Source organism: Mus caroli, unplaced genomic scaffold (genome assembly GCF_978045245.1).
Source record: "Mus caroli unplaced genomic scaffold, Mus_caroli_1 scaffold_4, whole genome shotgun sequence".
Taxonomy (NCBI): Eukaryota; Metazoa; Chordata; class Mammalia; order Rodentia; family Muridae; genus Mus; species Mus caroli.
In genome coordinates, this window is record NW_028227259.1 from 25,312,706 (window position 1) to 25,325,094 (window position 12,389).

The following is a 12,389-nucleotide window of genomic DNA, read 5'->3' on the forward strand; positions in this document are numbered from 1 at the left end:
ACTCATACACACACACTCACATACACATACACAAAGAGAGACAGACAGACAGACAGACAGAGGGAGAGAGAGAGAATGATTTAAATCAAGGTCCCATATATAAAACATGCAATCTTTGTTTTTCTGAGTCTGGCCTATTTTATTTATCTTAATAATATCCCTTTACATCCATTTTTCCCCAATCATCATGATTTAATTTTTTAAAAGATTTATTTATTTTTATTTATATAAGAACACTGTAGCTGTCTTCAGACACACACCAGAAGAGTGCATTGGACTGCATTACAGATGGTTGTTAGCCACCATGTGGTTGCTGGGATTTGAACTCAGGACCTCTGGAAGAGCAGTCAGTGCTCTTAACTGCTGAGCCATCTCTCCAACCCCTTGATTTCATTTTTTAATGGCTAGATAAGATTCCATTGTGTATCAATATTACATTGAAAAGGAATTCATCCACTTTTGACAGACATCTAGCTGGGTCCCGTTCCTTGGCTCCTGTGAATACACAGTGGTCACCATTGCCATGCATCTATCTCCGAAGTTTATTGACTTGGAGTCCTTCAGTTGTAGCCCTGGTCTATACCGCAGTTCTGTGTTTAGTTCTTATTGGGAACCTTCACACTGACTTCTGTAATAGTTCTGCCACTTTACAGTCCACCAACAGTGCACGAAGTGTCCTTTTCTCCACCTCATCACCAGCAAAGCCGCTTTGTCTTCAGTAAACACAGAAGGACCAGAGGGAGTTGCATGGTAGATGGGTCTGCCACGGCCATCAGGTAGTTCCATGTACTGAGAGGCACTGCTGTAAATACATGTATGTTGCTTATGTTTTTGTCAATGGGAGCTGCCCCCCAGAAGGCCTTCATTCTGTGGGAGCACACAGCCTCCTCTATGTTCCTTTGGTGACACTGCTGCTTCTGCCCTTTTTGCTCCAGTGGCCTATATGACATGGCCTGTTGAAGACTGGGATCTTATGGAAAGGTTCATGGAACAAGTGGTCTTTAAGTATCTTCGTGCTGAGCCTGAGGACCATTACTTTTTAATGGTGAGTAGTTGGAACCAAGAGAAATACACTCCTGAGAGTTCCAAAGTACTTAGATTTCCTTTTTTAAATGCAGAGTCCTCCTAAAGACTTTGCATGAGTCAGGCTGCTTTTAGGGGCAAATACCAGAAAGTGCAAGAAGAATATCAAGATCCTACAAGGCTTAGCATCTTGCAGACCAGGAAGGGCAAAGTCCGGCTGCCTGGGGCTCCTCGGACCATCAGCTTCAGGATGAACCCAGCTTTTAGTGTGGCCTCTTCTGTTGGCTCTCTGGTGCCTCAGGACAGCTTTCCAACTTCCTGTGTTGCTACTTCAGAGTCTTTCCCTATTTCTGCTCAGTAGTAGAAGGGAAACTTTCCCTGCAGCTTTCCTAAGCTTAGGAACCTTTCCGGTGGTTTTGCCCTGTGTGCCTGAGCTGTCTGTGGGTCTCTTAGACTGGGAGGAGGGGTGAATACTGTAACCTCAAGCATAAGGTCCAGAGAGGGAGGCTTGGGAGGAAAGCTCTTATGTCCTGCAGTGTCCTCAGGAGTGGACGCTCTGACTATTATTCTGTTATTGCAGAGGAACCCCAGCCATGAGATCACTTTCCAGTGTTTAGGTTCTATTGTAGGAGGGAACTGATCTGAGTTACAGCCTCTGATGATGGTATGTAAGTGTCCTGTCAAACAACAACTGCATAGAGAAATGAGAAGAAATATCTCCTGGGATCTCTGAGATCTCATTGTTCTATTTAACACAATGTTTCCTTCCATGGAGCAGTCCTTTTACATTAAAGGTAGCCTAAGGTATAATATGCTTGCTTAGTAAACAGAAACTCTGTACAACGTAAGCTGCATATTAAAACTCACATGAATTAGCTTTGGATTTTTCTGTGCAAGTATATTGTTAAATGGTTCCAAATTCAGTTATAATGATTTTCAGTGTTTTCCCATACACACTCTTTAGAGTTGTCTGGCTTAGAAGGTGGTAACTACAAGGTTAATAGTTAAGGAGTCTACAGAGTTAATGTCTGTCAAGGCAGTCTTTGAGGGTGCTCTGAGCTGCCCCTTAGGTGGGATTGTCAGGCATGGCTTCTGTGTCTTACAGGCCTCTGTATTTCCTCCCTGGAGTGGTTATAGTGACTAAAGGAGGCCAGGGGACTGACAGCATGAGTTCCTTTGTCTCAGACTCTGCATGCTGGGCTTGGCGCTTTCCCTGCTCCTGCTTATCACTGACTACCTGTTGGACAGGATTTTAGGGCCTGGTACCACTCCAACTGCTGCCTTCTGCCTGCTTCAGCTTACTGTGCCAGGGCTCTTCTCTGCCTCTGCGTAAAGGGGATCTGACCTAAGGCTTGTGGAGTGAGTGCAGTGCATGTCACAGGACACTTTTCCTAGAAAGAGAGAGAGAGAGAGAGAGAGAGAGAGACAGACAGACAGACAGACAGACAGACAGACAGACAGAAAGATTTTGTTCTCTCCTGTCTCTGCCTCTAATTTCCTCCTGGTCTTCCTCTTGGTCCTCTTCCTCCCCTCCCCCCATCTCTCTCACACATGCACACCCTTCCCTGATTTAGCATATATATAAATGGGAAAAACAATCAGTTTCTAGGAAGAAACGGAGGTGGAGTTTCATGTGAACCTAGAAAAGTCCATTTGCCAAAAATAGGTACCCATGGTGAATTTTAAAAATATTCAAATCCATTTAACAAATACAAAGTAGATCATACTGCACACACTGCACTATGAATCTGCAAGTGTTGAACGTGACTTTGGGAATTTCCTGTTTCTTCCAGGTATATGTGTGTGTATGCGTGTTTTCCACATATGTGCAGGTGCCCACAGAGCCCAGAAGGGGGCTTTGGGTCCCCTGGAGTTAGGGTTACAAACATTGTAAGCTGTCAGACAAGTGTGCTGGGATCAAACTTAGGTCCTCTCTAAGGTCTTAACCATTAAGATAACTTTGTAGCCCTTCTACTTCATTTTTATAGTAAAAAAATGACACTTACAGATTTTGTGTGGTGGTGGTAGGGTATGTGTGTGCTGTGGTATGCAGGTGTGCAGCAGAGCACAGCTTACCGGGTCGGGTCTCTCTTTTACTGTGTAGATCCTAAAAACTCAGGGTTTGGTCTTTGAGGAGAGTGCAGAGCCATTGTGCTGACTCTGCTTTACTTTTTGAGGCAGAGCTTTCCTCTCTGGCTATACTGTCTGTCCAGCAAGCCACGTGGGTCCTTCTGCCTTGCCTCTCACAGGTGTGTTTGCTAATATTCCTGACCTTTTCCGTGAGTGCTGTGGGTGTGAACTCAGGACAAAGGTAGCAGGCACTTCACCAACAGAGCTATCTCCCAGCCTTGTGTTCTTCCCCATCAGTGGGTGGGGTTGGGAGGAGGGAAGTGGATGCAGGAGGGAGGGGAGACATCTAACTGCTTTTTAGGTGAGGACTTGGGGTTTAGTGTGTATAAGCCCGAAGTGACTCATATCACCAGCCTGTTAGGAGCCCACAGGACTGTCCTTTGTGTTGTATCTAGTCATTGGAGGGTTCAGAGCAAGAACGAGCTGGTAATAGCATGTTTTCTTTTTCTTTTTTTTTTTAATATTTTTTATTACATCTTTTCCTCAATTACATTTCCAATGCTATCCCAAAAGTCCCCCATACCCTCCCCCCCCCACTTCACTACCCACCCATTCCCATTTTTTTTGGCCCTGGCGTTCCCCTGTACTGGGGCATATAAAGTTTGCATGTCCAATGGGCCTCTCTTTCCAGTGATGGCCGACTAGGCCATCTTTTGATACATATGCAGCTAGAGTCAAGAGCTCCAGGGTACTGGTTAGTTCATATTGTTGTTCCACCTATAGGGTTGCGGATCCCTTCAGCTCCTTCAGTACTTTCTCCAGCTCCTCCATTGGGGGCCCTGTGATCCATCCACTAGCTGACTGTGAGCATCCACTTCTGTGTTTGCCAGGCCCCGGCATAGTCTCACAAGAGACAGCTATATCTGGGTCCTTTCAGCAAAATCTTGCTAGTGTATGCAATGGTGTCAGCGTTTGGAAGCTGATTATGGGGTGGATCCCTGGATATGGCAGTCTCTAGATGGTCTGTCCTTTCGTCACAGCTCCAAACTTTGTCTCTGTAACTCCTTCCAAGGGTGTTCTGTTCCCAATTCTAAGGAGGGGCATAGTGTCCACACTTCAGTCTTCATTCTTCTTGAGTTTCATGTGTTTAGCAAACTGTATCTTATATCTTGGGTATCCTAACTTTTGAGCTAATATCCACTTATCAGTGAGTACATATTGTGTGAGTTCCTTTGTGATTGTGTTACCTCACTCAGGATGATGCCCTCCAGGTCCATCCATTTGGCTAGGAATTTCATAAATTCATTCTTTTTAATAGCTGAGTAGTACTCCATTGTGTAAATGTACCACATTTTCTGTATCCTTTCCTCTGTTGAGGGGCATCTGGGTTCTTTCCAGCTTCTGGCTATTATAAATAAGGCTGCTATGAACATAGTGGAGCATGTGTCCTTCTTACCGGTTGGGACATCTCCTGGATATAGGCCCAGGAGAGGTATTGCTGGATCCTTCGGTAGTACTATGTCCAATTTTCTAAGGAACCACCAGACTGATTTCCAGAGTGGTTGTGCAAGCTTGCAATCCCACCAACAATGGAAGAGTGTTCCTCTTTCTCCACATCCTCGCCAGCATCTGCTGCCACCTGAATTTTTGATCTTAGCCATTCTGACTGGTGTGAGGTGGAATCTCAGGGTTGTTTTGATTTGCATTTCCCTGATGATTAAGGATGTTGAACATTTTTTCAGGGACAGCATGTTTTCTGATGATTTAGACGCACACTGGCCTGTGAACTGAGCTGGTGGCAGATAGGGGTCCTGTGCTTGTCCCTAACACTGAACTGACCAGACCTTAACATAAAACTGGGTGTTTTGAGGCATTCTGTTGCCTAGACTGGCCCGGGACTCACTATGTAGCACAGGCTGTCTTTAATTCATGGCAGTCCTGCTGCCTCAGTCTCCAGGTGTTGAGATTAGGAGTGTGAGCCACTAGCCACCACATTTGCCAGAATCCTGCTTTAAAGAGGTTTGCTGTTTTTTCTTTTCTTTCTTTGTTCTAGGAATTGATCCTTAGGCTTTGAGGTTTGCATGGCAAGCTCTCCACCACCTGGGTATACCCCTAGTGCCCACTGTGTCTCTCCTTAGTGTCCACCACGCCCCTACTGCCCACTGTGTCTCTCCTTAGTGCCCACCGTGCCCCTGGTGCCCACTGACTCTCCTTAGTGCCCACTGCGCACCTGGTGCCCACTGTGTCTCTCCTTAGTGCCCACCCAGCCTGTGGTGCCCACTGTGTCTCTCCTTAGTGCCCACCGCTTCCCTGGTGCCCACTGTGTCTTTCCTTAGTGCCCACCCTGCCCCTGGTGCCCACTGTGTCTCTCCTTAGTGCCCACCGCACCCCTGGTGCCCACTGTATCTCTCCTTAGTGCCCACCCTGCCCCTGGTGCCCACTGTGTCTCTCCTTTGTGCCCACTGCACCCCTGGTGCCCACTGTATCTCTCCTTAATGCCCACTGTGCCCCTGGTGCCCACTGTGTCTCTCCTTAGTGCCCACCCTGCCCCTGGTGCCCACTGACTCTCCTTAGTGCCCACTGCGCACCTGGTGCCCCTGTGTCTCTCCTTAGTGTCTCTCTTAGTGTCCACCACGCCCCTACTGCCCACTGTGTCTCTCCTTAGTGCCCACCGTGCCCCTGGTGCCCACTGACTCTCCTTAGTGCCCAATGCGCACCTGGTGCCCCTGTGTCTCTCCTTAGTGCCCACTGCTTCCCACTGTGTCTCTCCTTAGTGCCCACTATGCCACTGGTGCCCACTGTATCTCTCCTTAGTGCCCACCATACTCCTGGTGCCCACTGTGTCTCTCCTTAGTGCCCACTGTGCTCCTGGTACCCACTGTGTCTCTCCTTAGTGCCCACGATGCCCCTGGTGCCCACTGTGTCTCTCCTTAGTGACCACCGCACCACTGGTGCTCACTGTGTCTCTCCTTAGTGCTCACCCTGCCCCTGGTGCCCACCGTGTCTCTCCTTAGTGCCCACCACACCCCTGGTGCACACTGTGTCTATCCTTAGTGCCCACCGTACTCCTGGTGCCCACTGTGTCTCTCCTTAGTGCCCACCGTGCCCCTGGTGCCCACCGAGTCTCTCCTTAGTGCCCACCGCACCCCGGGTGCTCACTGTGTCTCTCTTTAGTGCTCACCCTGCCCCTGGTGCCCACCGTGTCTCTCCTTAGTGCCCACCACACCCCTGGTGCTCACTGTGTCTCTCCTTAGTGCCCACTGCGCACCTGGTGCCCACTGTATCTCTTCTTAGTGCCCAACATGCCCTGGTGCCCACTGTGTCTCTCCTTAGTGCCCACCCCTTCCCTGGTGCCCACTGTGTCTCTCCTTAGTGCCCACCATAATCCTGGTGCCCACTGTGTCTCTCCTTAGTGGCCACCATGCTCCTGGTGCCCACTGTGTCTCTCCTTAGTGCCCACCATGCCCCTGGTGCCCACTGTGTCTCTCCTTAGTGCCCACCGTGCCACTGGTGCCCACCGTGTCTCTCCTTAGTGCCCACTGCGCCCTTGGTGCCCACCGTGTCTCTCCTTAGTGCCCACCGCACCCCTGGTGCCAACTGTGTCTCTCCTTAGAGCCCACCATACTCCTGGTGCCCACTGTCTCTCTCCTTAGTGCCCACTGTGCCCCTGGTGCCCACCGTGTCTCTCCTTAGTGCCCACAGCACCCCTGGTGCTCACTGTGTCTCTACTTAGTGGCCACCGTGCCCCAGGTGCCCACTGTGTCTCTCCTTAACGCCCACCCTGCCCCTGGTGCCTATTGTGTCTCTCCTTAGTGCCCACCCTGCCCCTGGTGCCAACTGTGTCTCTCCTTAGTACCCACCATACTCCTGGTGCCCACTGTGTCTCTCCTTAGTGCCCACCATGCTCCTGGTGCCCACTGTGTCTCCCCTTAGTGCCCACCGTGCCCCTGGTGCCCACCGTGTCTCTCCTTAGTGCCCACCATACTACTGGAGCCCACTGTGTCTCTCCTTAGTGTCCACCATGCTCCTGGTGCCCACTGTGACTCTCCTTAGTGCTCACTGTGCCCCTGGTGCCCACTGTGTCTCTCCTTAGTGGCCACCATACTCCTGGTGTCCACTGTGTCTCTCCTTAGTGCCCACCGTGCCCCTGGTGCCCACCATGTCTCTCCTTAGTGCCACCGCACCCCTGGTGCTCACTGTGTTTCTCCTTAGTGCCCACCGCGCCCCTGGTGCCCACTGTGTCTCTTTTTAGTGCCCACCCTGCCCCTGGTGCCCACTGTGTCTCTCCTTAGTGCCCACCACACACCTCATGCCCACTGTGTATCTCCTTAATGCCCACTCTGCCCCTGGTGCCAACTGTGTCTCTCCTTAGTGCCCACCATACTCCTGGTGCCCACTGTGTCTCTCCTTATTGCCCACCGTGCTCCTGGTGCCCACTGTGTCTCTCCTTAGTGCCCACTGTGCCCCTGGTGCCCACTGTGTCTCTCCTTAGTGCCCACCATACTCCTGGAGCCCACTGTGTCTCTCCTTAGTGTCCACCATGACCCTGATGCCCACTGTGTCTCTCCTTAGTGCCCACTGTGCCCCTGGTGCCCACTGTGTCTCTCCTTAGTGCCCACCATACTCCTGGTGCCCACTGTGTCTCTCCTTAGTGCCCACCATGCTCCTGGTGCCGACTTTGTCTCTCCTTAGTGCCCACCCTGCCCCTGGTGCTCACTGTGTCTCTCCTTAGTGCCAAACGTGCCCATGGTGCCCACTATATCTCTCCTTAGTGCCCACCACGTCCCTGGTACCCACTGTGTCTCTCCTTAGTGCCCACCATGCCCCTGGTGCCCACTGTGTCTCTCCTTAGTGCCCCCACTGCCCCTGGTGCCCACTGTGTCTCTACTTAGTGCCCACCATACTCCTGGTGCCCACTGTGTCTCTCCTTAGTGCCCCCCTGCCCCTGGTGCCCACTGTGTCTCTACTTAGTGCCCACCATACTCCTGGTACCCACTGTGTCTCTCCTTAGTGCCCACCATGCCCCTGGTGCCCACTGTGTCTCTCCTTAGTGCCCACCGTATTCCTGGTGCCCACCATGTCTCTCCTTAGTGCCCACTGTGCTCCTGGTGCCTACTGTGTCTCTCCTTAGTGCCCACCATGCCCCTGGTGCCCACTGTGTCTCTCCTTAGTGCCCACCATGGCCCTGGTGCTCTCACTGTGTCTCTCCTTAGTGCCCACCGTACTCCTGGTGCCCACTGTGTCTCTCCTTAGTGCCCACCATACTCCTGGTGCCCACCGTGTCTCTCCTTAGTGCCACCGCAACCCTGGTGCTCACTGTGTCTCTCCTTAGTGCCCACCACATCCCTGGTGCTCACTGTGTCTCTCCTTAGTGCCCACCGCGCACCTGGTGCCCACTGTATCTCTTCTTAGTGCCCACCACGCCCTGGTGCCCACTGTGTCTCTCCTTAGGGGCCACCCTACCCCTGGTGCCTACTGTGTCTCTCCTTAGTGCCCACCGTGCCCCTGGTGCCCACTGTGTCTCTCCTTAGTGCCCACCATGCCCCTGGTGCTCACTGTGTCTTTCCTTAGTGCCCACCGTACTCCTGGTGCCCACTGTTTCTCTCCTTAGTGCCCACCGTACTCCTGGTGCCCACCGTGTCTCTCCTTAGTGCCACAGCAACCCTGATGCTCACTGTGTCTCTCCTTAGTGCCCACCCTGCCCCTGGTGCCCACCGTGTCTCTCCTTAGTGCCCACTGCACCACTGGTGCTCACTGTGTCTCTCCTTAGTGCCCACCATACTCCTGGTGCCCACCGTGTCTCTCCTTAGTGGCCACCCTGCCCCTGGTGCCCACTGTGTCTCTCCTTAGTGCCCAACGCGCTCCTGGTGCCCACCGTGTCTCTCCTTAGTGCCCACCATACTCCTGGTGCCCACTGTGTCTCTCCTTAGTGGCCACCATGCTCCTGGTGCCCACTGTGTCTCTTCTTAGTGCCCATCGTGCCCCTGGTGCCCACCGTGTCTCTCCTTAGTGCCCACTGTGCCCTTGGTGCCTACTGTGTCTCTCTGTAGTGCCCACAACGCTCCTGGTGCCCACTGTGTCTCTCCTTATTGCCTACCGCGCCCCTGGTGCCTACTGTGTCTCTGCTTTTTTCACATTCTGAAGCAGGGTCTAAAGTTGCTGAGTGTGGGCATGAACTCTCTTTCTCTGAAACCTTATCAGGCCTCAAAATTGTGATCCTCCTGCCTCAGCCTTCCGAACAATTGAGATCACAGTCATGTGCTACTGGCCTGATCGCTGTGGCATTGAGCGGAAATCAAGTTGTAACTTTAGAAAACATCTTTCAGACTTTATGAATATAACTCAAAAAGAAAGAACAAGTCAAGGAGCCAAGTAAAGCATTGAGATGGGGTGGGTGCGGCATGAGATGGGAAGGGAAGAAGGGAGACTGGGGCCACTGTGTGGTGGCAGGAGGTGGAGCTGTGTGCTGTGCTGTGCTGTGCTGTGCTGTGCTGTGCGGTGCTGTGCTGGGGCTGGTGATAGTGAGTGTGGGAGAGTAGGAGATGACAAGCAGCCACTCTGTGTGCTCCCTCCTGCAGCCTTGGGCATTGTGCTTCAGATGTTATCCACCCTGTGTGTGTGTGTGTGTGTGTGTGTGTGTGTGAGAGAGAGAGAGAGAGAGAGAGAGAGAGAGAGAGAGAGAGAGAGAGAGAGAGAGAGGAGAGAGGAGAGAGGAGAGAGGAGAGAGAGAGAGAGAGAGGAGAGAGAGAGAGAGAGAGAGAGAGAGAGAGAGAGAGAGAGAGAGAGAGAGAGAGAGAGAGAGAGGTTCTCTTTTTTTATGAAGTCATATAAGGATTGATTTTCTTTTTTTTTTCCTTTTTTTTTTATAGTATAGAATAGAGTTTATTTAGGGCAAGGGGAGGGGAGTCAAGAGGGTAGCAGTGGCAGAAAAAGGCAGAGAGAGGTAGAGAGTAGAGAAGTAGAGGCGGGCCATGAACAAGTGGAGAGAGGGGGAAGGGAATAGGGACGGGAGGGAGAAGGGAATAGCCCAAAAGGGCAAGAGAGAAATAGCTTTTTTTTCCTTTTTAAATATTTTTCATTAGGTATTTTCCACATTTATATTTCCAATGCTATCCCAAAAGTCCCCCATACCCACCCCCCCCACTCCCCTATCCACCCACTCTCACTTTTTGGCCCTGGCATTCCCCTGTACTGAGGCATATAAAGTTTGCATGACCAATTGCGCTCTTTCCACTGATGCCTACTAGGCCATCTTTTGATACATATGCAGCTAGAGACACGAGCTCCGGGGTACTGGTTAGTTCATAATGTTGTTCCACCTATAGGGTTGCAGATCCCTTCAGCTCCTTGGGTACTTTCTCTAGTTCCTCCATTGGGGGCCCTGTGATCCATCCACTAGCTGACTGTGAGCATCCACTTCTGTGTTTGCTAGGCCCCGGCATTGTCTCACAAGAGACAGCTGTATCAGGGTCCTTTTAGCAAAATCTTGCTAGTGTATGCAATGGTGTCAGCGTTTGGCGGCTGATTATGGGATGGATCCCTGGATATGGCAGTCTCTAGATGGTCCATCCTTTCGTCACAGCTCCAAACTTTGTCTCAGTAACTCCTTCCATGGGTGTTTTGTTCCCAATTCTCAGAAGGGGCAAAGTGTCCACACTTTGGTCTTCGTTCTTCTTGAGTTTCATGTGTTTTGCAAATTGTAACTTATATCTTGGGTATTCTAAGTTTCTGGGCTAATATCCACTTATTAGTGAGTACATATCATTTGAGTTCTTTTTTTGATTGGGTTACCTCACTCAGGATGATGCCCTCCAGGTATAACCATTTCCCTAGGAATTTCATAAATTCATTCTTTTTAATAGCTGAGTAGTACTCCATTGTGTAAATGTACCACATTTTCTGTATTCATTCCTCTGTTGAGGGGCATCTGGGTTCTTTCCAGCTTCTGGCTATTATAAATAAGGCTGCTATGAACATAGTGGAGCATGTGTCTTTCTTACCAGTTGGAACATCTTCTGGATATATGCCGAGGAGAGGTATTGCGGGATACCCTGGTAGTACTATGTCCAATTTTCTGACCACCAGACTGATTTTCCAGAATGGATGTACAAGCTTGCAATCCCATCAACAATGAAGGAGTGTTCCTCTTTGTCCATATCCTCGCCAGCATCTGCTGTCACCTGAATTTTTGATCTTAGCCATTCTGACTGTGTGAGATGGAATATCAGGGTTGTTTTTATTTGCATTTTCCTGATGATTAAGGATGCTGAACATTTTTTCAGATGCTTCTCAGCCATTCGTTATTCCTCAGGTGAGAATTCTTTGTTTAGCTCTGAGCCCCATTTTTTAATGGGGTTATTTGATTTTTCTGGAGTCCACCTTCTTGAGCTCTTTGTATATATTGGATATTAGTCCCTTATCTGACTTAGGATAGGTAAAGATCCTTTCCCAATCTGTTGGTGGCCTTTTTGTCTTACTCACAGTGTCTTTTGCCTTACAGAAGCTTTGCAGTTTTATGAGGTCCCATTTGTCAATTCTCGATCTTACAGCACAAGCCATTGCTGTTCTGTTTAGGAATTTTTCCCCTGTGCCCATATCTTCGAGGCTTTTCCCCACTTCCTCCTCTATAAGTTTCAGTGCCTCTGGTTTTATGTGGAGTTCCTTGATCCACTTAGATTTGACCTTAGTACAAGGAGATAGGAATGGATCAATTCACATTCTTCTACATGATAACCACCAGTTGTGCCAGCACCATTTGTTGAAAATGCTGTCTTTTTTCCACTGGCTGGTTTTAGCTCTCTTGTCAAAGATCAAGTGACCATAGGTGTGTGGGTTCATTTCTGGGTCTTCAATTCTATTCCATTGGTCTATTTGTCTGTCACTATACCAGTACCATGCAGTTTTTTTTTTTTATCACAATTGCTCTGTAGGACAGCTTTAGGTCAGGCATGGTGATTCCTCCAGAGGTTCTTTTATCCTTGAGAAGAGTTTTTGCTATCCTAGGCTTTTTGTTTTTCCAGATGAATTTGCAGATTGCTCTTTCTAATTCCTTGAAGAATTGAGTTGGAATTTTGATGGGGATTGCATTGAATCTGTAGATTGCTTTTGGCAAGATAGCCATTTTTACAATGTTGATCCTGCCAATCCATGAGCATGGGAGATCTTTCCATCTTCTGAGATCTTCTTTAATTTCTTTCTTCAGAGACTTGAAGTTCTTATCATACAGATCTTTCACTTCCTTAGTTAGAGTCATACCAAGGTATTTTATATTATTTGTGACTATTGAGAAAGGTGTT

At 49.6% G+C, this 12,389-nt stretch overlaps 1 protein-coding gene across 1 annotated transcript in view; it reads left to right on the forward strand.

Annotated features, from left to right (window-relative positions):
* Positions 1-969: 969 nt before the first annotated feature.
* Positions 970-12,389, forward strand: part of LOC147005035 (actin-related protein 3B-like) — a 39,770-nt gene continuing 28,350 nt past the window's right edge. Inside the window, exon 1 of the mRNA XM_085836135.1 lies at positions 970-1,045. Within this exon, the coding sequence (XP_085692261.1) occupies positions 974-1,045 (72 nt within the window). The 5' untranslated portion in view covers positions 970-973. The remainder of the gene's footprint in view (positions 1,046-12,389) is intronic.